The 25,894-nt window shown below is 37.5% G+C and overlaps 1 protein-coding gene across 12 annotated transcripts in view; it reads left to right on the forward strand.

The window, feature by feature from the left end:
* Positions 1 to 25,894, forward strand: part of Setd5 (SET domain containing 5) — a 73,616-nt gene that overhangs the window by 27,362 nt on the left and 20,360 nt on the right. The window contains exons 2-20 of one of the 12 annotated variants that reach the window (XM_052174502.1): positions 354 to 540; positions 1,331 to 1,555; positions 3,827 to 3,897; positions 5,320 to 5,425; positions 5,520 to 5,656; positions 5,752 to 5,960; positions 6,299 to 6,357; positions 6,780 to 6,958; positions 7,906 to 7,944; positions 10,080 to 10,322; positions 10,988 to 11,136; positions 11,472 to 11,589; positions 12,284 to 12,393; positions 12,857 to 13,106; positions 13,734 to 13,817; positions 14,896 to 15,168; positions 16,531 to 16,851; positions 17,207 to 17,449; positions 24,669 to 24,798. In XM_052174502.1, coding sequence (XP_052030462.1) covers positions 5,594 to 5,656; positions 5,752 to 5,960; positions 6,299 to 6,357; positions 6,780 to 6,958; positions 7,906 to 7,944; positions 10,080 to 10,322; positions 10,988 to 11,136; positions 11,472 to 11,589; positions 12,284 to 12,393; positions 12,857 to 13,106; positions 13,734 to 13,817; positions 14,896 to 15,168; positions 16,531 to 16,851; positions 17,207 to 17,449; positions 24,669 to 24,798 — 2,470 coding nt within the window. In that variant the 5' untranslated portion in view covers positions 354 to 540; positions 1,331 to 1,555; positions 3,827 to 3,897; positions 5,320 to 5,425; positions 5,520 to 5,593. Of the gene's footprint in view, positions 1 to 353; positions 541 to 1,330; positions 1,556 to 3,826; positions 3,898 to 4,864; positions 5,058 to 5,319; positions 5,426 to 5,519; positions 5,657 to 5,751; positions 5,961 to 6,064; positions 6,106 to 6,298; positions 6,358 to 6,779; positions 6,959 to 7,905; positions 7,945 to 10,079; positions 10,323 to 10,987; positions 11,137 to 11,471; positions 11,590 to 12,283; positions 12,394 to 12,856; positions 13,107 to 13,733; positions 13,818 to 14,895; positions 15,169 to 16,530; positions 16,852 to 17,206; positions 17,450 to 24,668; positions 24,799 to 25,894 lie in introns of those variants that run through there. The other 11 variants (XM_052174492.1, XM_052174496.1, XM_052174501.1 and 8 more) reach the window with 11 other exon arrangements.

The following is a 25,894-nucleotide window of genomic DNA, read 5'->3' on the forward strand; positions in this document are numbered from 1 at the left end:
CTTCACAGGCCTCTAACCAATATTGGTAGGCATAGATCCTATAAATGGATCCTACAAGCTTACTGGCCAGCCTGCTAACCCAGCCAAAACAGTGATTTTGTAGTTCACTGTAGTTCCCTGTCTCGAGGGAATAAGATTTGAGAGCCAAGATTTGAGAGGAAGACAGCCAGAATCCCCTTGTGGTTTCCATGTGCTTACATGAGCACTCTCAAGCATACACACTTCACAAGCATACACTGCAGAGATACCACAAACACAAAAACTAGTATCCTAACAGTACAAAACACCCTACAGCATTTAAGATAAATTAAAAAAAATCTCTGGTCAGTGGTTATTTTCATTTTCCATGGCAGGATTCCTCATGTCCGTAACATGTTGGCTGAGGCTCTGCAGTTCACCCCCACTCTTTGAGTGGTCAGTCTCCATTAATTGGACCCCGTGATTCCCACCCTCTGCTGTCTTGGACGTCATGAGCATTGCAATCCCTCTGGGAGTCACCACACCAGATACATCCTACTCAGATATGGCTGCTGGATCAGAGTAAGTGCTATTTCCTAGATAATAGGATTGCTACAAGTTTGTGTGAGGATGGATTTCTTCTGGGAAGTTCATAAGCTATATGTAATATTTTCTTAAAATCTATCCCACTAAAGAAAACATTAGGCTTGCCCTCGCCCACCCTACCCCCAGTTGGAGGGACAAAGAAATTAGAAGGGGGAGGAAAGGAGCTTTTAAGGAGGGATTTCTGGGTAAATAGAATCAAAGTTGCAAAGCAGTGGTTACATTTTCCTTTGTTTTATGGGTGGGGAAGATTGAAATGAAGTAGGTGTTACCCACCTCCTTCTAAAGAGTTAATGATTATTTTGATGAAGAGAGATAGGTTTTCTTTCCAACTGATTTTCTTTGAAGGCCTCTTCCTATGTACTTGTCATTATTCTAGAGTAAAGGGGCTGAAACTTTATATGGGCAGACTGCTTAACTCTGGGGTAGAAGGCATGGAGAGCTATATCTGTGTTTACAATATTCGTTGCCTAGAAAGAGGACCTTCAAAGTCAGTGGTACCAAACTTGTTTTTCAGCTAAGATCAGCGTTAGGAATTCAGAATTTGTCAAAAGGCCCAATCCCTAAAATAGACTCAGTTCTTTGAAGAATTTAAATGCCAAATGACAATGAAGGTAGGCCTTCATTATACAATTTTATATATTATTCAGTTTAAAATTTTTTAGCCTTTTGTATCCCTTCTCTTTAAGTTGTCCAAGATTGCCCCCGCTCACAGATTCCCCCCTCTTGTCCTTTTACCTCCCTTGTACCCAATCTTCCTTGCTTACAGAAAGGAAGTGGAAGCCCCCTACCTTTCAAGACGAAGTGGCACTACACCAGGATGTGAAAGTCCAGCGAAAGAGACCCAAGGGGCCTAGGGGGCAGCACACCCCCAGAAGCCAAGTCTATTCCAGGCAGTACCAGGGATTAGGGTCTGGGCTGGAAAAATCCTGGTGTTTTGAATATGTTCAGGTCCAGTTCAGACTCTTGATCCCACAGCCACTTCTTGAGTGAGGTGGGTGTTGCTCTAATTCCCGTTTCTCTTGCCATTTTCAGTCCCTGGGAATTCTTTCCCCTTCAGCAAAGCAAAGTGACTGTTCCAGAATTCTGGGTTGAATGGCGTCCCTTGTTAATAGTGGTTTCCTTAAAACTGAGGATATTATTAAAGAGCATGTCTATTTCTTCATAAAGCTACCTATTGTTGACTTTTATTGTGTTCCTTAAAGAGGAAGACATGAAACTACCCAAGGAAGTAATATATGATGTTCTGGGGTAGTCTGGAATTGAAAGACACTTTTAAGCTTATTCCCATAAAACAATGGGAGGAGGGAGGGCATAGGAAAGACTAGTTGTCTTTCTTTATTATAGAGGTTTTGTTGTTTTGTTACTGTCATTTGGGGGGTTTTTGTTTTGGTTTTGTTTTGTTTTGTTTTTTTGCATGCCAACAAGATTTAGTTAAATACAATTAGCTGAGACTTCCAATTGTGTAATTTTTCTCTAAAATAAAGTACTTAAACTCTTCTGTCTTATTGGATAGCAAGCTTAATTGTATAGTGATTATAGATCTTTATAAAGTCAGATAATCTACTGCGATGTTAACAAATGATGTATACATAGACAGTATTAATATATATGAAAAATAAAGAGGTTAAACAAGTAAGTTTGGAATTGGTAGGTAAGGACCTAAAGCAGTTATTTTTAAACACATAATTTCTTTAAAGTATAATAGTAGCTGTGCATATGGTCTGGGGAATCAAGGAATAATGCAAGAATGAAAGTAGTCTGGCCTGTACTATGACTATAGTGCTGTGTCCTAGAACTTTCTAGGGGTTCTCATTCAGTGTCTCCAGACAAAATTCTGATAACTATGGTCAACAACCAATTTCACATTTCTTGTTGTTTAGTCTTACAAAGGGTATTAATGTCAATCATTTAGCTTATATGCTAGTCTGTTACTAATAATTAATGATATTTGTCCTTACTTCATCATGCCTAACCATTGTTCCAATCACTCCCAAGATTAAATGTGGTATTAAGGGCAACATATCTAACCAAGGAAGAAACCTATACCTTGCCTCCTGAAAATTTTAACTCTTGATTGTAGTAGTTTACATTTTACAATTATATATATGCACAACGTTAGTTACTTGTAGATATAACAACGACCACAAAAAGATCTTTGCATCTCTGGCATGACCAAATACCAGTTACTTTCTAAGAGGTGACCTTATAAAAGAGGCTACATAATTGAACATAAATACATTGAACATAATTGATGGAAAATATCTGTTGTGAGCCCAATTTCTCTGTGTATGCCCAAACTCTCAAGACATTTAGTCACAGGAGAAAAAAAGGATATAATCATTTTCATAAAATGGTTGTCTAATAAAGACATATAATCCTAATACTTCATTTTTTTGTGTGTTGTTTTTTGTGGTCCTGAGACTTGAACCCAGGTCCTCAAACAGACTAGATAGATAAGCACTCTATGACTGAGCTATCTCCCCATATCCTATACTATAAAATTTTAATCTATATTTTAAAGTACACATAAAGATTAATGTATAATTTCTAACCAATATAGACATTGTAAAGTTTCCTCATTAAAGATATATTTAAAATTTAGATTAGGTATGCATAACAATATTTTAAGTGGCTGTGCTTGAGCTTGACTACATATTATGGAGCAGTAGGATGGCCTGTTAACCTCCACAATATACGTTTTATTTTTATTCCCTAGACTTGCACATGAAGTGCATATGTTCATATTTACCCAGTGTGGAGATGGGTAAGATATAACCAACATAGCTCCATCTCCATGGCCATCTTTTATTTCATGCAACTTTTTTTTTTTTGTCCCACAAAAAAGCTTCATTTCTAATAAACAACTTTATTTCACCCCATGTGTTTAATGGTATAAAATCCCCTACATAAAAATATGTACAGCCCTTTGAGAATTACTTACCTAATAACGTACATAGTCAGTAACAATGTATAAATCCATTACTTTCTTTTTAACTGTCCATCATAGAAACTAAATTCTACCTTCATTTTATTAATGCTTGTCTTCCTTTGGTTTCATTTAGGAAACCCTACCCGTTTCCTAATACTCAGCCACTTGCCTCAGTGACCCATGTTCAGATCATCCTTTTCTCAAGAATACTGACCTGCATTCTTGATATATCCCCCTTCCAGCCACCCCCACTGCCAATTCCCATTTTGAAGACCCTGTCAATTACTAAAGTGCATGCACCTCACTAACAGAGAATACTTTCCTCTGTCTAAGTTCCTCACCTAGAAATGACCTTTGCTGTTATTAATAAGACCCCTTCTCACAGTTGTGGACCATAAAACTAGGTGAGTTCAATACATATCTCAGAGTCTTCTTTCATCCCTCACGTCTCAGTTCATGTGCTACATTGAATTGCACTGTTTACTCCTGCTTAGTATTGTGTTTTGTATATCTTGAGGAAGGTAGTTATTTGGAACAAACTTAATTAATTTGATTTATTTGATTCGCTAAAACCGTTTGATCTCTGGAGTTGTGTTAACACTGATCGTTGGTGTTGCTAATGGGTGAATCTTTGTTCTGATTAATATACATTACAGATAATGCGTTCTCACTTCTGCCAAGTCATACAGTCCTTAATTATTCTTCAAAAGTCCATAAAACCCAACTAAGTAACAAAAGTTGAAGTAAAGAAACAAGGAAAAAGGCCTATTTTATCCTTGGCTATGGATGCCTTTTTAAATCAAGTAAAACATGTAAAATTTATGACCTTGAATGTGTTTAAAAAAAAAAAGTTCCTGGGCTTAAAAGCCTCACATACAGTTTTCAGATAGAACGATATCCTTGCTTTCAAGCAATGGATAACGGGAAAGGGAGAGGCTTTCGAGTCAGGCAGACATCTTTGTTTCAAATCCTGACTCTAGCATATGTACTTAGAAAACTCATGTAATCTCACCACCTCAGCTTTGCTTCCCTCTCTATAAAATGGGGGTGACCATGTTTAATAATTACAAATATTCAAATTATTTAATAATTACAAATAATTACAAAATACATGTAGACCCAAGTAATAGATGATTCATAATGGTAGTCACAGTTACTATTTAGTATAAAACAAATTTAACTCCCAAATTCAATTTTATTTTGAAGTTCTATGTTATTATCATGCAGCTGTTAAACAATTGTGTCCTTGAATATGCTTGCATGTCCTTGGTGGATGAGAAATTCTAATATGTGAAAGGTATTTGGGGGTTCATCAAGATGAGAGGTGTGATAAATATAAGATGCCATTGTTTTTGCCTGTACTTTCTTCAGGGTATCCTGTCTTGGTAGTGAATGGAAGAGGGCCTGGTCCCTGGGGCAGTGCAGAAGGCACTTTCATCATCTCACTCACTGCAAATGTCATGTGAGGTTTCATGGAAGTATTAAGAGATCCAATTAAGAAGAATAGTTCTGAGTCTAAACCAGCCCAGAGTGGCTTCTCTAGGGGAAACTCCCCGCTCTGCTGGTACGTTTGTGTTTGTCATTAGGGACACCTTGTATCCCAGGTGCCTGCCTTGAGACATCTGCCTGTACTGGCTTCATGCTACACACAAATCCACATTCAATAACACTATTATTTATAGGCTTAGTTATGTCAAACAGACTTTCACTAAGTTCTAGTGGCTGGTGGTTGTGGAGAGAGAAGGGATTAGAATGGGAAGTGAACTGTTAGTTTAAGGGAAGAGTAGGTGTTATGCTATCATGCGTTGCTTTTCGCCTTTGTGCAGCCCTGAATCTGTGGAGGCTAGTCCAGCAGTTAATGAGAAGAGCGTGTATTCCACTCATAATTATGGGACCACTCAGAGGCATGGGTGTCGAGGACTGCCTTATGCTGTGAGTATGCACTTGTTTCTCTCCAGAGCAGTGATCTTCCTGGAGTGTAATCCATTCTTATACATTGTGACTTTCTTGAAATGTTTATATGCAGCATGACGAAGTTGCCCCTTTTGCACTTCCCTGCCTCCAGCGGACGTCTAGCCCTGCATCATTGTTCTTGTTTTTATGTCCCAGTTGACCTTGGCATTTTGTTTTATCACTTTCCTGGTTGAAGCCAAAAAACGAAGGGTACTACTTTCTTCTTTCTTTCCATATGTACCATACTTTAGGGGAGAGAGGGGCCAGTGTTTGGACACTGTTGATTTAAAAAATCTTATTTTCAGGATCATAATTACGGAGCCCCTCCTCCTCCGACACCTCCTGCTTCTCCCCCTGTCCAGACGATCATCCCTCGTTCTGACCTGAATGGCCTGCCGTCGCCCGTAGAGGAACGCTGTGGAGACAGCCCGAACTCTGAAGGAGAGACTGTTCCTACCTGGTGTCCTTGTGGTCTTTCTCAGGATGGCTTCCTTCTCAACTGTGACAAGTGCAGGTAAGATCCTGTTTCATCTAAATTCAAACCTGGGTTGCTGGGATTAGGGTTTCTTATCAGTAGGGAAAAGCTCAAAGTATTTCTTCTTGTGTTTGTTAATGTAGATGATTCCTTAGTGCTCCTTGGCTCGAATTCTCTGCACTAGGTGAGAATTGCTGACAACAAGGAATGAGAGATTGATGTTAAAGCTATTGAATTTGATATGAAATTTAATGTCCTGGAAACATTTGGTAGGTGGGAGGGAGGGGGTAGTATCCACAGAGACACTTCTCCCATGTATGGTGTGCTGTGCTGCATGCTGCTGGAAGGACTACTTTAAGTTTATTTTCCCTCTTTAGGGGAATGAGCAGGGGGAAGGTTATTAGACTTCATCGGCGGAAGCAGGACAACATATCAGGTAAGCAGAAGGTGGGTTAAACCCACATTTTGACTGTAAATATTTTGATTTAAATGTTCTCCTATAGTACATAGCTGTTTTCACATAAAGAAGTTCTGTCAAAGTCACTGTATCAATCTGGAAATGTTTCTTAGACCTGTAACAGTCAAATTATTCTTTGTGAGCACCCAAAATTTTTTTTTCATTAAGTTACCCATTTATAGTTAAAGACAGCAGAGAGTGGAGACTACTTTGAAGGGGAAAAATTGATGGAGTACACAATAAATCTTACTTCATGCCAACAACAAAAAATTCTTGTTTACAGAAGATAGGTGAGGTCTATGTAGAGTTATGTAGGAGAGGTAGTTTCTTACCAGATGTAGGACATATGGAAGGGAGGAAGGTTATGGTAGTGCCTGAACTGTGTAATCATCTTTTTTCAGGTGGGGATAGCAGTGCAACAGAAAGCTGGGATGAGGAGCTTTCTCCTTCCACTGTGTTGTACACAGCAACACAGCACACACCTACAAGCATCACCTTAACTGTTAGAAGAACCAAACCCAAGAAGCGGAAAAAGAGTCCAGAAAAGGGTCGTGCAGCACCAAAGACGAAGAAGATCAAGGTATGCAGTATAAAAACACCTTGAATAGAAGTATGTCTGAAATAGCTCAAACATTTGATTTGAGCAAAAATACCGTAAAATTCTTTGAAGAAATTTGATGCCAATGTTTGGCCACTTTTTTTCTACTTTCAAAAAGTCAGCTGGTCAATATCATGTACAAACAGAACAAACTCTCTTCTAACCTGTGTAACCATCACCACAGGCTCAGTTTCTTCTACTTCAACCACCATCCCAGGTAGGGAATGCCAGCCCTTCTGGTACAATATCATGAGAGATACAGCCTCAGATCTAGGCTTCTACTATCTTTGCAGCATCTCCCTAGTTCTCTGCCACAAAGCAATCTGAAGTTCTTGTCTTGATTATATGGCTGATCTCATGTCATGAGGCCAATCGATTGTCCTATATCTAGACAGAACAACAACAAAACATGAGGAAATTTATCTTGAATTGTCTAGTTTTCCTTATTGTCTTGGTCACTTTTCTATATACTCTTAGATAAAGGGTCGCTAGAAGAAACATTTGTCTTTCCTATTCTTTCTTCCCCATCATAGCAACTTGGTTGATCCTAGGTCACTTGTTCACCCTTTGTAAAAGGGCATCAGTCTCTGTTTCTTTCTTAATTTCAAAACTGATAATCTCCAGCTTAAGGTTTATGATCACTTTCTGCTCAGTGTCAGTAGTTTGTATAGTTTATTAGTGGTACATGCTCTTACCTATTAGTTGTCTCATTCCATCAAAGTATTGGAATTCATGTCAGTGTGTTCACAAGCCTTTGAACTGTCCTTTTTCTTGATCGTGGTTTGAGGTATACTGTTGTATTCGTTACACAGAAAATGAGAAAGTATTAAATACTGGTTAGTTATTTCCTTACTTTGAGTCACATGGGTATAACTGTCATTCTTGGTACCAAGTTTTTTTTGTTCTACTTGTTTTCCTCTTTGGGATAGGCATTTCGAGAGGGATCCCGGAAGTCCTTACGGATGAAGGTAAGGGGTGACCTTTCCTGATGCTGCATTTTACATTTGATCTTGCATTTTGGTTGGCTTCTTTCCTGACATTTATGGTCTAGGAATCTTGGAGTGTGTTTTTCACGAGGTTGTAATGTTGCCAGTTTTCATAAAGCTTTTTTTTCCAGAGTGGACTTTCTATTTTATGAAATATTTTCACATTTCTGTTTGATTGTGATGGTGTGGAGGATAAGTCACAGTTATTTAAAACAAAAGGAGGCTAGTCTATTTTATTCCAGTGATTGGACTCAACCTCAGGAGTAGGAATTTTCCGGTGATGAGCCAGGCTCTCTTATAAAATCTCCTTGATAACTTTGGCTTTGAATTGCTGTTTGAAAGGATAACTTTTCAATAGGAAATTAGTGTTGTTAATATGTGATAGTCTTATTGAAATAGCACTATTTTTCTTGGCTGCTTTTGGGGGGGCATTTCTTGGCATATTTTTCTTGGTGGGGATTTATGTAATGTTGCTTATCAAATAGTAGGACTGGTGGCTGTGTGTGTGTGTCTGTCTGTCTGTCTGTCTGTCTGTCTTTGGAGAAGTAATGTACTTTTTAGATACTGATTGGGTTTTGTTGTACTGGTTGGTTTTCAAAAGTTAAAGGAGATTTGGTTGTCCTTTCTTGTATCTTCTTTTGTCCTGCCCATGAATAAGGTCACATATCTCCCAAAAGTTTAGGATTTAAGAGCTTTAGTTTGAGTTGTAGTTTGGTTCTTCTAAGTATTCATACCCCTAACTCTCTTTAGTTAGATATTACATTAACAGTGACTCTTTTGAGTTAGGATAGACTTATTAGGATTACTTTGCATTTACTTGGAGCATCACTTGAAGTGTGACCTGAGATTCTTTAATGAGATAGATCTACAAGTTGCCACATGCATTTTCGTCTGCTCGGTTCATTTTATTTCATTTCCTAAGAAGGACCTTACATAGAATTTGGGGGCTAACTTTAGGCCTCAACTATAAGGCCCTCTTGTTTTTTTTTCTTTTTTCTTTTTCCTTCTATCAGCTAATACTGTAACTAGCTAGAGTTTCGAAAACTTTAGAAAGCCATCTTTTTCTCTCAGAAGTTTATATACACTTTCATTTTGCTTACAGTTTCAATACAGCCTTGTAGGTATGTTAAAACTTAAGCAGAAAAAAAAAAGGTTTTTACTTTAATTATCCTATAATTTGTAAGTTGGGTTATAAATTTTGTCCTCAGAATTAATGAAGACTTTCATAAAGATACAGGTAGTAGCTATAGGAATATATAGAAAATAGCATTTGGATTTTTAATCTCAAAATCAAGAGCTTTCCTACAAGACACAACTCTTAGCCAGTGTTTTGGGTAGTAAGGTGAGTGAACAGGTAAAGGAACTTGCTGCCAAGCCTGACAACTTGAGTGTGATCCCTGGGACACTTGTGGTGGAAGGAGAGAATTCCCAGAAGCTGTCCTCTGTGGCACAGGCATACCAGTAAAATACATGTTAAAAATAAAACAATAAAGTAAAGCAGTGTTTTTTCAGTACATTTGGATAAGTAATTCTATGTCGTAATTTATGTAGAATGATGGAACATTCTTCAAAGTGTAGTTGAAATGATTCCAAATGGTAACTTTCCCTGTAAGTGGTAACATTATGAACTAGGTATTGCTATTAGAAATAATGGGTGTCTCAAAAACAAATAGGTGACTCATTCCCCTAATACAAATACAAACCATTTGCATTGCTATACTAACACAACTGAATATTAATCGATTTTGAAATTTTATGAACTATGACAACTTAAAATTCTCTTTTGTCTTCTTATGGTCCCCCTCCTCGCTGGTGCCAAGGAATTTGATATCAATCTTGACAGATTGATTTTTACTACTGAAAATGGTCATGAAACCAGTAATGGATGAAGATTCTGACTAGATTACTTTCTCACTTTTTAAGCAGACAGATGATTTTCTCATTTGAAGGTGTTTAAGACCTCATAGTTCATTGGTAGTAGAAGCCCAAACCCCTGATTTCAGTCCATTGCTCTTACACTACACCAACTGTCACTTAAAAACAAGTATCTTGCTTATTCTGCCACCTATGTTCATGAATGGTCTTGTACTAATTCACTTGATCTTTGTTCTCTACAGAATTCTCCCTCTGAAGCACAGAATTTAGATGAAAATACCACTGAGGGCTGGGAAAATCGGATAAGACTATGGACTGATCAGTATGAAGAAGCTTTTGCTAATCAGTACAGTGCAGATGTACAGAATGCCCTTGAGCAGCACCTTCATTCTAACAAGGAATTTGTGGGCAAACCTGCTATTTTAGACACTATTAATAAAACTGAACTGGCCTGTAATAATACAGTAATTGGTTCCCAAATGCAGGTAAGAACTAAAGCATTTAAAGGAACTAAGAGATTGAAATTACATTAATACCCAAAGAACCAGGATGGAGCAAAACTTTTATTCCATACCAAATAACAAATGAACTACCTTCCTGCTGATCATCTTTGACAAAAATTAGGTTATAGTCACTAAACTGCCTAGGCACGTGTTTGAGAAGTGAGGAATTATACAAGATTTATAGAAAGCTGTAAATTCATAAAGTAGACACAGCTCCACTGACAATTTTTTCCCTCTTTGGTTTTTTGGATTTGGTTTTTTTGAGGCAGGATTTCTCTGTTTAGCCCTGGATGTCCTGCTGTCCTGGAACTCACTCTGTAGAGCAACCAGGCTGGCCTCGAACTCAGAGCTCCGCCTGCCTCTGCCTCCCAGACTGCTGGGATTACAGGAATGCGCCACCACTGCCTGGCCTCCACTGACATCTTAACTTACTCTTTGATCTTACCTTCTCTGGGACTACTAGTTGGAACATGTTTCCTGCGAAAATTAATAATGTCAAAAAACAAAATTTTCTGATCTCCAACCTACATAATACACTGATAAAACCTGGAAAAAAAGTATGGTATCTTTTTAACAGTTATGAAACACTGTAAATGTTTACCACACTGCTATTGCTATTCTTAAAAGTTAACACTATTTTTATTCAGTTACAGCTGGGAAGAGTCACTCGTGTTCAAAAGCACCGGAAAATCCTGAGGGCTGCAAGAGATTTGGCTTTGGACACTCTTATAATAGAGTATCGTGGGAAAGTCATGTTACGACAACAATTTGAGGTCAATGGGCATTTCTTTAAAAAGTAAGAACGTCATTCATTGAGCATTTAGGGCTTGCATGATTCTGGCTGACCAGTCATTCAAATAAGTTCGTGTCTCTTTGATTTTGGTACAAAAGGGCAAATAAATGTGCAGAACACTTACTTAGTTTGTACACTAGCGATGGCGCCTTTCCAAGCCCAGCATGCCTTGCTTTGTGCTTATTCATTAATGAAGAACAGGCAGGTTGGTGTGTTTGCTAGCTTAGGTACTACAAATGACTGTTCCTTATGGAGTCAGCATATGCAACCCATTTGTAGTCATGGGGTGGCCCTTTTGTTTGTGTTGAGAATTACAGGAATTTTAATTATATCCCTAGACCATATCCCTTTGTGCTCTTCTACTCAAAATTCAATGGTGTAGAGATGTGTGTCGATGCTCGTACTTTCGGTAATGATGCTCGGTTCATCAGAAGATCATGTACACCGAATGCAGAGGTAAGCTATCTTTAGCAACTTACCTTTCAATGGAACCAACAAAGGACACATTTACTGGAGAAAGAATCTGAAAACTTCACCCAGATAAAGGTCTGTAGCTAATAGTTGTATGATTTTTAAATGCAGAGATGCCAAAGCAGAAGTGTGGTGCTATATGGAGGTGAGATATAGAAGAAAGAGGTTTTCTTTAGAGAGGACAGAAATTTAAAAAAAAAAAAAAAAAAGGCAAGTTAGTATTTGCTAAGAAGTAAAACAGTGGATAAGAAGTCTATACACTGAACTGGAAAAAAATAAAAATGCCATGTGGTAGTTGTTGTTAAGTCCAGCTAAGCCATTTGCTGTTGTGAGAAACAGTGGTGAAAATTTTTAAGCATTTCTAAAATTCATTAATCAACAATGTATTCACAGTAAGTGCAATAAGGTTAACACAGCTTTGTTCAAAGGCTAAGGAATTTTTTTTTGATTCTTTAGCAGAATGCAAATACCTTTAAGATATAAAATAATAGTTTCAACCCTGATTTCTAGTAGCATTAGACTTTTCTTATTTGAAGAAGTCTAGTAGATTGTTCATTAGTGTACTATCATGAAATGACAGAGATAAATAAATAAAAGACTATTCAAAATAGGCAGAAATTGAGTCATGCTTTTCCCTTCTGGTTTTGAAGTCAAACATAATGATGTCTTGTTCATACAGGTGAGGCACATGATTGCAGATGGGATGATTCACTTGTGTATCTATGCTGTATCTGCTATCACCAAGGATGCTGAAGTCACCATTGCATTTGATTATGAATATAGTAACTGGTAAGACCGCATAAATTTTTACCAGCATGGATGGCCTTATCAAGATTTTTATTTAAGTTTGTTTTCAATTTTTGCCCCCCCCCCTTTTTTTTTAACAAGTAATGTATGCTTTGCCTAGAATCTATGTGATCCTAGCACATAGGAGGCAGAAGCATGTGGATCTGTGTGAGTTTCAGGTCACTAAGGCATTCCAGGCCAACCAGACCCTGTCTCTGAAAGAAAAATAAAAGCAGTAGGAAGAACTGACTTAGTGGAGGTTTATTTTCTTTCCAGTTCTGTGCATAGGCTAGAGGTAGAGATGTCCAGAAAAACTGAATATTTTTTGAAAGTATCATACCAATTCTAATTTATTCAACAATAACATCTGAGGAAATTATTAAACCTATAATAAAGTAAATAGTTAATATGTCATAATTCTGTTTTCAAGAATACTGAGATCATTTTGGTTGTTTCTTTGGCACAGTAATTACAAAGTGGACTGTGCTTGTCACAAGGGAAACCGGAATTGCCCTATACAGAAAAGAAATCCCAATGCTGCAGAATTGCCACTCCCACCTCCTCCTAGCTTTCCCACCATTGGAGCAGAGACCAGACGTAGAAAAGCACGGCGGAAAGAGCTGGAGATGGAGCAGCAAAATGAGGCTCCAGAGGAGAACCATGACCCACAACCACAAGAGATTCCAGAAAAAGTGACTGTATCCAGTGAGCATGAGGTAATCTCCCTAACAGTCTGACCTTGTGTGTTGTTTTAGAGAGCTGTACTAAAGCATTTACTGCTATCTACATGCATCAACATGAGTTTACATAGTTAGATTTTCTTTTCACTTTATACTATTCAGAACCATGAGCAAAGCCAGGGTATAGTGACACACTACTGCAGTATTCAGGAGACAGATGCAAGTGGATCTCTGTAAGTTCTAGGACAGCCCAGGCTGTTATATAAAGAAACCTTGTCAAAATAGGAAGGGAGAAAGGGAAAGGAAAGGGAAAAATAAAAGGATCAGACCTGATTCAGAAAGAAAAATAATAATATCAAAAACCATCTTTTATGTCCTGGTATGGTGCTACACAGGCAGTCAATCCTGGTGTCTGTAAGACTGAGGTTGGGTGATTATGAATTTGAGGCTAGCTTAGGTACTATAATAAGTCCCTGTCTCAAGAAACATACAAACAAAAATAAGGCGTCCTTTGACTCATAGACCACCTGCTTAGCATGCATAAGGACCTGGGCTTAATTCCCAGCCTAGAGCATAGAAAGGAGTGGAGAGGTAGTCATGCCAAAATAAAGCAGGTTGATGCTCAGAGTTTGAATGTGATCTAATAGTGCTTCTGTCTTAAAGGAAGTTGACAATCCAGAAGAAAAAGCAGAAGAAGAAAAAGAAGAGGCTACAGATGACCAGGAGAACTCAGCTCATAGCAGGAGGGTAAGTACCATCCATTATATGTCTCTGTACTTTTCCTAACTCTGAGATTTTACTATAAAGTATGTTTCATTATAGTTTTTCTTGTTCTGCTTGTAGGCATGCTCATAGTACTTTATGATAGCTATCTGTTAGTTACTTTAAGATATTTCCTTCTAACATTGGATTTCCCTAAAACTTGATGATGAAGACCAAAGTTTGTTGGATTAGTTTTCTTGCTTTGTTTTGTGTTTTTATATTTAAAAACTAAAATGAAGTAGCACTTCTGATAGCACAGTTGTACTGTAAGCATAGGTCTTGTGTTCAATCCCCAATTACTGGGAGAATGGGGAGATATTAAGCATTGTAGCCCTCTATCCTTGTGATGGAAATGCCTGTGAAAAACCACTTGAAGGAGGCCAAGTTTCCCTATGCTCAGGTTACACAGGTCTAGGTCTGTTGGCTTCATTGCTTTGGGAACAAACAGAAATAAGACAGTGGGAGTCCACTACAAAGAAAACCTGCCTACCTCTTTTGCTACCCAGAAGCTGTGAGGGGAAAAAGTCAAGGGGCCAAAGATAGAATATACTATTCCAGGGCACCCAGTGGCTTGCTTCCTCCAAGAAAGTGCAGTTCCTGTGGTCTCCACAACCTCCCAGTAGCACTTCAGCACTTGACTTCTGAGCCTTTAACTGAACATGAGCCTTTGAGACACATTCCGTATACAAACTGTAGTAATTTTTTTGTCAGATTGATTAAAAACATTTGTTTTATTCATTTGTACTTAGGAAAAGTTTAATAACAATTTACATTGGTTTTGAGCTCTGAAAGTAGGACAGAAATTGGTTGTAGTTGCTTTATGCACTAAAACATGTCAAGGTAGCTCACCTATTTTTAAACATTTAGCTTTTGAATTTACTTTCTTTTACAACTGTTTACTATATTTAAAACCATTTAAAAATTTTTTGTTTTAAAGTTTAATGATGCATATGCTATCTTAATACTATGAATAAATTCTTGTAAACCCCACTAATATTATTTCTGAAATAACTTCTGGTTGATGCTTTTGTTGTTGTTGTTTTTAATATTTTTCCACCCCCAGACTCGGGAAGACAGGAAGGTTGAAGCCATCATGCATGCTTTTGAAACTTTAGAGAAAGTTTCAAAAGAGAGAAAGAAACGGCGGGATCAGCCTGGGGAACAGAGCAGCTCAGACATAGAGATTACTACCAGCAGCAGTTCAGAGATAGTAGTTGGAGAAGAGACAAAAACTGCAGCCCCTGAGTCTGAAGTTAGCAACCCTGTTTCAAATGTTGCCATCCCAAGCACCCCACAGAGCACTGGTGTGAATACTCGGAGGTCTTCCCAGACTGGGGTAAGAGGAAAAACTCCTTTTGATAGTTGTCTTTTTTTAGAATGGTAGAAGTTAGTGTCTTCAACATTGTTCTGTATCAGAATAAGCAAAGCTATTTCGATCTCAACAGCTGATTTGTGGGATGCAGAGACAGGTGAAGTCACCATTTGAATGACAGAGTCCCTTAGCTCTTAAGGGTCTTCCAGATAAGCACTGTGATGAGTTCATAGATTCCTTTGGTTTGGAAGAGTGCGTGCTGAACACTAGCTCCTTCTCCACCCCTAGGGAAGAAAGCAAATCTTTGGATTTCTTTCACCAATTCTCTGAATAGCTTGAGTAGATAACTGACCTCCCAGGGGCTTCTCAGGACTAGTGTTTAACCTAGAATCTCTGGTATAGAAAAGAAACAAGAGTTGTCTTGCCTAAGAACCTTCATATAATATTAGGTATCTATTAACTTTATAGATTACTTTTGACCTATTTTATATATGGTCTTTAGGTAATAGAGTCTATAAAATTTTGCACTTAAAGATTACATTTTAAAAAAAAAATTGTTTTGTGACAGGATCTTCCCATATAGTCCTGGCTGGCCTGAAATTTATTTTGTAGACTAGACTAACCTTAAATTCACAGAGGTCTACCTGCCTCTGCCTCTGCCTCTGCCTCTGCCTCTTAAGTGCTGAGATTAAAGATATGTGACACAGTGCCCAGTTCAGATTTATTTATTTTTATATTTATGTGTGAACAGTTACATGTATGTATGTGCACCATCTATGTGCCTGGTACCCACAGAGGCCAGAAGATGGTATTGGATTCCCATCTAAAACTCTTAAGTTAGAGGAGTTTGTGGATGTTAAGAATGGACCCCAGATCTTTGCCGCAAGAGCAGCAAATGGTGTTAATTGGTGATTAATCTTCCCAGCCCCAAAGATTAATTGAAAATAACAATAAATCCCCCCCACACACACACATTATCATTTAGAATGCTTTAAATAGACAGAAAACTAAATAAGAAACAGGTAAGTCAGAAACACTCAGTGCAAGAGTATAGGGGAATTCCAGAACAGGGAAGCGGGAAGGGGTAGATGGAAGAACAGGGGGAGGGAAGAGGGCTTATGGGACTTGAGGGGAATGGGGACCCAGAAAAGGGGAAATCATTTGAAATGTAAATAAAAAATATATCAATAAATTTAAAAAAAAAAAGCCGGGGGGGGGGAGAAACAGGTAAGTCATTTCAGATGCTGGGTGAGAGGTGCCTTGTCTAATCCTAGTACTCAGCAAGCTAAGGCAAAAGGATTGTTAGCTAGAGGCCAAACTGAGAGATCCTGTCTACAAAGGAGAAGAGACATTTCTTGTAAACATTTGGCCTTGATCTTGTTACAGGATGTAGCTGCAGAAAAGCCAATCCCCAAACCACCTCCAGCTAAGCCTTCTAGACCCCGACCGAAAAGTAGAATTTCTCGGTACCGGACCAGTTCAGCCCAAAGACTAAAACGCCAGAAGCAGGCCAATGCACAACAGGCAGAGCTGTCACAAGCTGCCTTGGAAGAAGGAGGAAGTAACAACTCAGTAACTCTTCCTGAAGCTGGAAATATAGACATTTCAGGAGAGAACAGACAGTTAACAGGGTCTGACCCAACTGTGGTATCAGTTACTGGATCCCATGTCAACCGTGCTGCATCTAAATACCCCAAAACCAAAAAGGTAAGCGACAATATGAATTTTATATGGTAAGGAGTGTAATGGAAAAGAAAGAGGGCCTATAATCCCAGGGAAGAAGTAATCTTAGAATTATTAGATTGAACATTCTAGATAAAAGTTGTTTATGCTGAAAGCTGAAACCATCCTACTTACTTTCTGTTCACATGATTTTATTCAGAACTTAAATCACTGATAAAGTATTCTTTTCTTGCTAGCATGGAAAAGGTTAAGGAGAGATGCCCTACACCCCGAATGCTCAACTCATCTTGGTTGCTGCATTTGTTCTAGTTTTAGTTGAGATTCTTACAAATGCAGTGATAACTAATGGATTTTGTTTTGTTTTGTTTTTAACCTTTAGTATCTAGTTACAGAATGGTTAAATGACAAGGCAGAGAAGCAAGAATGCCCTGTTGAGTGTCCTTTGCGTATCACCACTGACCCAACTGTCTTGGCAACAACCCTGAACATGCTACCGGGTCTTATTCATTCCCCATTAATTTGTACCACCCCCAAACACTACATTCGCTTTGGCTCACCCTTTATGCCTGAGAGGCGTCGAAGGCCCCTTCTGCCTGATGGCACATTCAGCTCCTGTAAAAAGGTATGTGTCTGTTTTAGTCCCTCTCTCCCTCTCCCCCTTTTCCCTCCCTCTCCCTCTTTCTCTCCCTCTCTCCCTCTCCCTCCCCCTCCCACGTACGTGTGTGTGTGTGTGTGCATGCACACATGTGCACACGTACCTGCCCATGAATGAAAGTATGTTTAATATTGTAGGATGCATGTAGTTATAGCATATTTTACATAATTGTCTAGATAATTTGTGAATCTCTCGTGAGTTTATATTGTGTTGATAAACATGGAAAAGGACTGTTTTGAACCCACTATGGTCAAGTTGGAATGTTTATTGAATTTTTGGTGCTCAAACTTGTGACTATTTATCTGGCTATACCTAGAAGCTTTTCAAGTTACTGACTGAGAGCACAAGGCAATTGATGGGATGGATGTGTTTTGTATATGCTTTTGTGGCACTGGTTAGCAGGGTTATTTGTGACTATTGTGAGATGTTGAACCCCAAATAGAGAACAGTTATATTCATACAAGCAGATAAGATTGTGGTTTTAACTAATCAATTACTATTATTTCTTAAAGGTGCTAAAAAAAAAATCTTAAATAATTGCTGTTACTTGGTCAATAACAATGGGTTAGATAGACTACTCATTCCCTGCCTTTCTGGGACTCTCTAGTTGTTATTGTTTTAGGTCTAGCAACAGTAGTGTTTGGTAGTTGTTTTGGGAATGCACTTTATTAATTCCCACATTTGTACATATGTTCCAAGGGTGTCTTGTTGGGAATAGATTGTTCTTTAAGCCTGTAATGCTTTTCAGTGTTTTCAGAAATACAGGACAAAGTTTACTAGCTTTTCCTTTGGGTGGGATTCTTTTCCCTGGAACACCCTTTTCTCTAATCCTCAGATCTGGATTCAGGCTGCCACCCTCAGTGTCTGCCATTGTCCTCTTCCACTGGCATCACATACATGAGGATGCTGCATGTAGCTTATTTGATGTGATGAAGTCTCCAATTCCAGGCAGGTCTTCCCTGATTCCTCCAAACTTAAAAGATAGTTTTATTTCCCCAAGAACATAAGTTATTTCTTGGGGATGGGAATATGAAGGATCAACAGAATGGCATGGGATTTGGAAGGGGAGCAAGGAAACAGGAGTTTGCATAAGGTAAAGGCAGTGCTGCTGAGTCAGTAATACACTGCAGAAGCCTAAATAGCACATCTTACAAAGTAATACACTTACTTGGTTTGTATGGGAGAAACTCCCAAGTAGAAGATTTTCTGAGAAATTTAACCACAAGGTCCTTGTCAAAGAGATTTTGGACGATGCAGTAACATGAGTAACTTGGTGATATAAGTAACAGCAATAGAAAGTTTTTGAAAATCTGATCACTAAAGGAATTTTGTCTACGTAATGAAGAAGCATTGAGTCAGTCTCTAGGGAATTCACTTATACCACTCACTTAGTTTCTCTAGGGTCTTAAAAGTGTTTATCAAAAAAGGAAATGGTTTATTATACAAAATCACTATTACCCATGATAACCAGGTATGATAGTCATGTGTGCCTGCTGTTACATCATTCAGAAGGCCAAGACAAGGGTTTTGTGTTAACAGCCTGGGCTGCAAAATCTCATCTCAAAATCTAAAACAAAACATGGTTTACTGGCTGTGGTTAGTGATAGCATTCCCTAAATCTAGAATGGCAAAACAGAATTGAGTCTACCTATAGAATAAACACTGTTCAATTCTTCAGTAAGAGTAAAACAGGAAGCATATGTGATAGCTAAGTAAACAAATACTTGAACTCCATCCCTAGATGCATGTAAAAGTGGAAGGAGAAGACCTGTTGATACAATTGTCCTCTAACATCCACACCAACATGAAATCTGCAGTCCCCCACAAAATAATGATTTTGTAAGATGTAATATTTAAGTAATAGCAGAATCCTAACTACTTTTATGAGCAGTGTTGAAAATTAGAAAAGAAGGACCCTCTCTGCGAGGGATATATTCTAAAGTGGTAAGAGACGCTGTAAGACACTCCTGTAAACAACCCTAATAGAAACTGCTTATTAGGTATAAAAATAAAGTAGAGTCATATTGGTTACAAAATGGGAAGATTGGAGTGAATGGGAGACAAATAAGAAAAAATAAAAGGGTGTGAGTATAGTCAAAATACATGATGCATGTATATAGAAAAGCATGAGACCTGTTATTCAGTTAGTATGTGCTAAGAAAAGCAACTTTAAAAAAAAAAAAGTTATTTATTTTATGTACATGAATGCACTGTAGCTGCCTTCAGACTCACCAGAAGAGGGCATTAGATCCCATTACAGATGGTTGTGAGCCACCATACGGTTGCTGGGAATTGAACTCAGGACCTCTGGACAAGTAGTATGTGTTAACTGTTGAACCATCTCTCTAGCCCCCCAAAAACAACGAATATTGCAATGTAGATAGTCTGTAAAGCATTTATTTCAAGGTTGTAAAATCTATTCTGGTGTCTAAAAGAGTTACTGGGGACTTTAGAAAGATGCCTTATCAGTTAAGAACACTTGCTGCTCTTGGAGAAGACCCACATGATGGTTCACAACTGCTATAACCCCAAGTCCAGAAGATCTGATGCCTTCTTCTGACCTGCATGAAGAACCAAGCTCATACACATACATAGAGGCAAAATAGTCACCTAGAAAATAAAATTCATCTTTTTTTTAAAGGAAAGATTGATGATAATTTAGTACAGATTAGTATAAAGATTGTTATAAATAATGTGGACTGACATTTGAAGTGTCTTATTGGTAGTTATGCAGAATTGCAATCTTGTTCTTTTCTTGCTTTTCAAACTAGCATAGATCAAGCAAACAAACTTGTTTAAAAATATAACTTACATAGAAAACCTACTTGCTTGAGCTTTTGTATTTGTTGTTTCATTACTATGTATAGAGGGAGGTGGTTCTCATGGGGATGTCAGAAAATAAGTCTGGAGTCCCTTGTCTCCCACCTTTATATGAAATTGAGATCATCAGGCTTTGCAACAAACATTTGTACTTACTGAGCATTCTCACCAGCTGTCTTTGAATTCCTGTTATCTGGCTATGTTTTGTATTTTGTTTGTTTGCTTGCTTGCTTACTTTTTTTAAGTATCAAAATAATCCTGGCTTGTCTGTACAGCTATGTAGAATAGACTGACTTGAGACTCATGGAGATTTGCCTGCCTCTGTCTCTTCAATGCTGGGATTAAAGACAAAAACTCCTATACTTGGCGGTTAGACCTGTAGTATCTCCATTGGCAACACATAGAAAGAAATTGAATTTAACTGAACTTCATATTGCATTCTCCAAGACTCTGACCAATCTCATCATTAGTTGTCTCCCACACCATTTTATTAAGCAGGGCTAGGTATACAGCCATGGTTCTTCTACAAGCTGGATAAGCACTTTAACCACTAAGCTGTATCTCCAGCTTTCTATCCCTTCCTGTTTTTAGAAAGAGACTATCATAGCAAGACTGCTTCACTGAAATTAATCTTATAATTATTTGTTATGGACAGTGATGTGGCTCAGTTGGAAGAATGTTTGCTTACCATTCCCAATGTTAGTGGGGTCCACCTCATAAAAGTTGGAGTGGCCGTGCTGCAGATTTGTTGTCCCAGCCTTGGGAGAGGTGGAGGCAGAAGGATGAGAAGATTGAGGCCAGCCTCATAAGACCTCCTTACCCTCCCTTCCTAAAACCTGTAATTACAATTGGAATTCAGTTTAAATTGCTGCTTTAATCCAGTTTAGATTATACAACATAAACATCTTCTGGACAGGGCAAACTAAAAAATTTTTTAAGCTAGAAATCTGAGTCAACTTTTTCTTGTATGTGAGCATTTTACCTGCTAATATGTAAGTGTACCACATGCATGCCTAGTGCACTCGGGGGCCAGAGTTGAGTTGGAGTTTCAGATGGTCTCAATATGGGTGTCAGTAACCAAACCTAGGTCCTCTACAAGAGCAATATGCAATCTAAACCCTTGAACCATGTCTCCAAAGAATAGAATATATTCTTACTAATAGACCCACTGTTTCATATATCATTTAAAAAAAAAAAAACTCCTACATTAAAAAACAGTATAGGACAAGTTTGTGTCTGTATGTTTACACCCAAATTGTTCATTCTTGAGAACATTTATTAATCTTCCAGGAGTGTCTAAATTCATTAGATAGATAGATAGATAGATAGATAGATAGATAGATAGATAGATAGATAGATAGATAGATAGATAGATGGATAGATGGATAGATGGATAGATGGATAGATGGATAGATAGATAGATACATAGATGTCTGCACACACAAATTCATGTTTTTTTGGTCTTTGTTGTTTTGTTTTAAAGATTTATTTTTTTATTTATAAGAGTATACTGTAGTTGTCTTTAGACACACACCAGAAGAGTGCATTGGATCCCATTACAGATGGTTGTGAGCCACTGTGCGGTTGCTGGGAATTGAACTCAGGACCTCTGGAAGAGCAGAGCCATCTCTCCAGCCCTGTATTGTTTTATAATGAACATGTGAGCCTTTGTTCAGTGTCCCTCTTTATTCTGTATAAAGACATTTGGACATATGTAAAGAATATTTGGTATCTAAGATTCTTTAGAAAAGTACTATGGTTTGCATTATTTTATTTTCCTTTAAAGGTTTGTTATAATTTGTTCCTTTAAACATAAGCATACTGCTAAAAATTAGCCTGGGAGAGTTGAATGATCATTGATAAGTAAATGGGTATATTTAAAATAGATACATATTTAGAGTCTCTTGAATCATTGAGAAAAGAAGTTGAAAATTTGGAGTGTTTACAGTGCTATGCTACAAAGTTTCTTTGCAAATTTGAGATCATTGGCTACAGTTCATAAACCCAGTCTTTCTGTCTCTGGACCAGAAGTGGGTTCAGAAATTTGCCCACAGTAAGACATCTGTAGTAATTGGGAGAGCAGGATTCAGAGGAGGTCTTTACATTCCAAAGCTTCATCAGTTCACTCTTCTCTCTCCTTTTCAAACACGGCTCGCCTGCCTTTGGGCCTCCTAAAAAACTTCTCAGTATATTTTACAGAAAACAGAATTGCTTACAGACTTCAGTTATTCCAAATAGGTGAGCAGAATAGGAATTTAAAAGTAATCTTTTATCAATAGGAAAAAGATTCCTATTGATCATGTTCCTTTTTTATGAAACCCAAATATTGTGAAGAAAGGGTTACTTGATATGATTCTGTTTAGCGTTAGAGACAAGACTGGCCACATTTTATCTCAGTGTCCCATTTGGTTTTATATAAGCTCCCTTTTTTCTAGTCTTAAGATCTAGAATGTAAACTTAAGGCTTTCTTACACTGAAAATATTTTTTAATAATGTTTTCATTTTTTTTCTTTCTTTTTTTTTGAGGGAAATACAGGAATCTCAATTTTGAGTTCCTTTTTTCTGCTCTGAGTGAAAATAAATTTAAAATTACTCTATATAATATAAATTTTAAACTTGCATATTCGTAATAAAGGATTTTTCACTTGTCCTTGAAGGCTGATATCCCCCATCCATGAAAAAGGGCATTAGACTCAGAGGTCTCCTGTACACTCTAGGGATCTGTGCTTCTTATAACCTGTGTATTGAGACTCTAAGTAAGAGAGCATATCACTCTTGGTCTTGGATTTTTAGATGTCTTGTCATGTCCTAGAATATTACTGTCATTCAAGTTATTCTGAATCTTTTATATATATATATACACATACATACATACATACATACACACACACACACACACCCATTCACTTACCTCTCTTTACTTTTTTTCTTAAACTTAGTAAACCACAAAGATACTTAAATGATAGAGAATTTTTATAGTAAAATTTCCTTGAAGATTTTCCAGGTTCTAATTAACCACTGGCTACAGATCTTCTTGAACTACTCTGTTGAGAATATTTACTGACCTATGTTATGTTCTCTAAAAGTATAACATTATATTAATTCACCTTTCCTATTTGGAAATAGTCTGTCTGAAATTAATGATTATCAAAAAATTAGATCTGTCGTATGTCAGGACAGGAGAACCACAGAATATTGAGCCACTTACAACTGTGTATCTTATAAAAAACAAAATCACAGTTAATAAATTTTCTTTTCCACAGAATACCTAATCTTGTAATTTTTGTAAGCTTTCTTAATTTTCATTCATCTAGATTACATATTATCTACGAAAAAAAGTAAATGGAGAGAATTCTTGAAAACCTTCTTCCACTTTTTTATTATTTCAGAACCTCTTTTTTTCCTTCCCTCCTCAGTGATTTGCAGCTACTGGCGCATAATTTGTACAAACTATTTGATGGGAAAAGAAGCTCATATATGGATTATCACTACAGACCTTTTGGAGTGTCAGCCCTTTTTTTTTTGGTTTTTGGTTTTTTTGGTTGGTTGGTTGGTTGGTTGGTTGGTTGGTTGGTTGGTTGGTTGGTTGGTTGGTTTTTTTGTTTTTGGGTTTTTTTTTTTTTTTTTTTTTTTTTTTTTTTTTTTTTTTTTTTTTTTTTTTTTTTTTGGTTTTGGTTTTGGTTTTGGTTTGGTTTTTGGAGACAGGGTTTCTCTGTGTAGCCCTGGCTGTCCTGGAACTCACTCAGAAATCCACCTGCCTCTGCCTCCCAGAGTGCTGGGATTATAGGCATGTGCTGCCACCACCACCCGGCAGTTAGCCTTTTTTTTTTTTTTTTTTTAACAATTATACTATTCTAAGCAATATGAAAAGATGAACAGATACTTTTTATTTATTTATTTATTTTATTGGTTGACAGGATCCCACAACTGTAAGATTTTTGCCTAGTAGAAAAAACTGACTTGACTGTGGAGAGTATAACTTGGTTGGTAGAGTGCCTCCCTTGGTCCAGTGCCTATCACCACATACATAAACTTGGCATTGTGATATAAGCCTATAATCCTAGCCCAGAAGGTGGAGCAGAAGCATCATAAGCTCAGAGTCATCTTTAGCTACTTAGGATGTTTGAGCCCAGCCCTGGTTATATGAGACTATTTCAAAACTAATCTTCATTAAAGAGACAGGAAAGAGCAGCCAAAACTAGCCTTGGTTACAGCCAACCTGTCCAGAACTACTACGAAACTGTGTGCATGTATTTGTATTATATTTCTCACCAACTAGTGTGTAATGATTTGGTTAATGAACTGAAAATGGGTATCTTTTAAATAGTTATTGAAAATTCTCTGGGTTCCCCCCTCCCCATTATAGCGCTGGATAAAGCAAGCCTTGGAAGAAGGGATGACTCAGACATCATCTGTGCCCCAAGAGACTAGAACACAGCACCTATACCAAAGTAATGAGAATAGTAATTCTTCTAGTATCTGTAAAGATAATGCAGGTATGTATCTCATCTTTTTCTAAATTTGATATGAACAGTCATCATTTGAGGTTCACAGTAAAATTTTTAGAATTGGTTCTCTGATATAAAAAGAAATAGTGTTTTCTCTAAATAGTTAATTTACATCTGTCTTTGCAGAGGAAGAGAAAGATCTCGAGTCAGGGATCAGTTTTCCCAGGACGACAAAGAAGGAACTAGACAGTGTACAGATAACAGCAGAAATGGTTATAAAAAGGTTAGATACGTTTAACGTAGTAAGTTTAGGAAATATTTGTATTTATAAGGGGAGACAGTAGAAAGTGGTGGAACACTAATGTTCAGGGGGAACAATTGGAAATGTTAAATGGCTTGTTGGGTGGGAGCTTACTAAAGGGGCAGGAAATAATGGTATCAATGAGGAATCATTATTGTTTTATTTTTTTTTCAAAAGAACTTGCCTCCCAGACCTATAAAATTTCTGAGATAACATGACTTTAAAACATAAGGCTATTTCAAATGGCTATGAAAAAAGGGATCTGATCCATTTTGTCTTTTACATTGTTCTATTGCAGGCTTCTATCTGAAAGCATTGGTATATTGACTTATGACACCCGATTTGTTGTTTACTTACTAGGCAGAGTGTGTCTGTTTAAGCTGGTATGAAACATCCTCCCTGGCACTCAAATTCAGATCAGTTTTCTGAATATTGTGTAATCAAAAAATGCCATAGCTGGGTATAGTGATACTTAGAATCCTAGTACTTTGAAGACAAAATAAGACAAGGGGATTGCTATAAGTTCAAGGCCAGCATGGGGTAAAAGCAAGACCCAATAGGAACCAACAAAATTTACCAACACAGATTAGTTTCTAAAACTCACATTAAGGCTATAGCTAGGGAGTTTTGCTTTGGTTTATCGGGGTGGGAGGGTGTTTGTGGGGTTTTTTTAAACCACTATTTATTGACTTACTGGTAATTGCAAAGTTGAATTTAAAAGAATTTTGTAAGTAATTGCTTTATATTAAAATTCTACTTTCCTCCAGATTTTAATCTGTTCTCCTAATGACAGATTTATTCAGGTTTAGTTTAATAAAAATTTTGAGGCAGCTTTCAATTGTG

This window comes from Apodemus sylvaticus, chromosome 2, assembly GCF_947179515.1.
Source record: "Apodemus sylvaticus chromosome 2, mApoSyl1.1, whole genome shotgun sequence".
NCBI classification, from domain to species: domain Eukaryota; kingdom Metazoa; phylum Chordata; class Mammalia; order Rodentia; family Muridae; genus Apodemus; species Apodemus sylvaticus.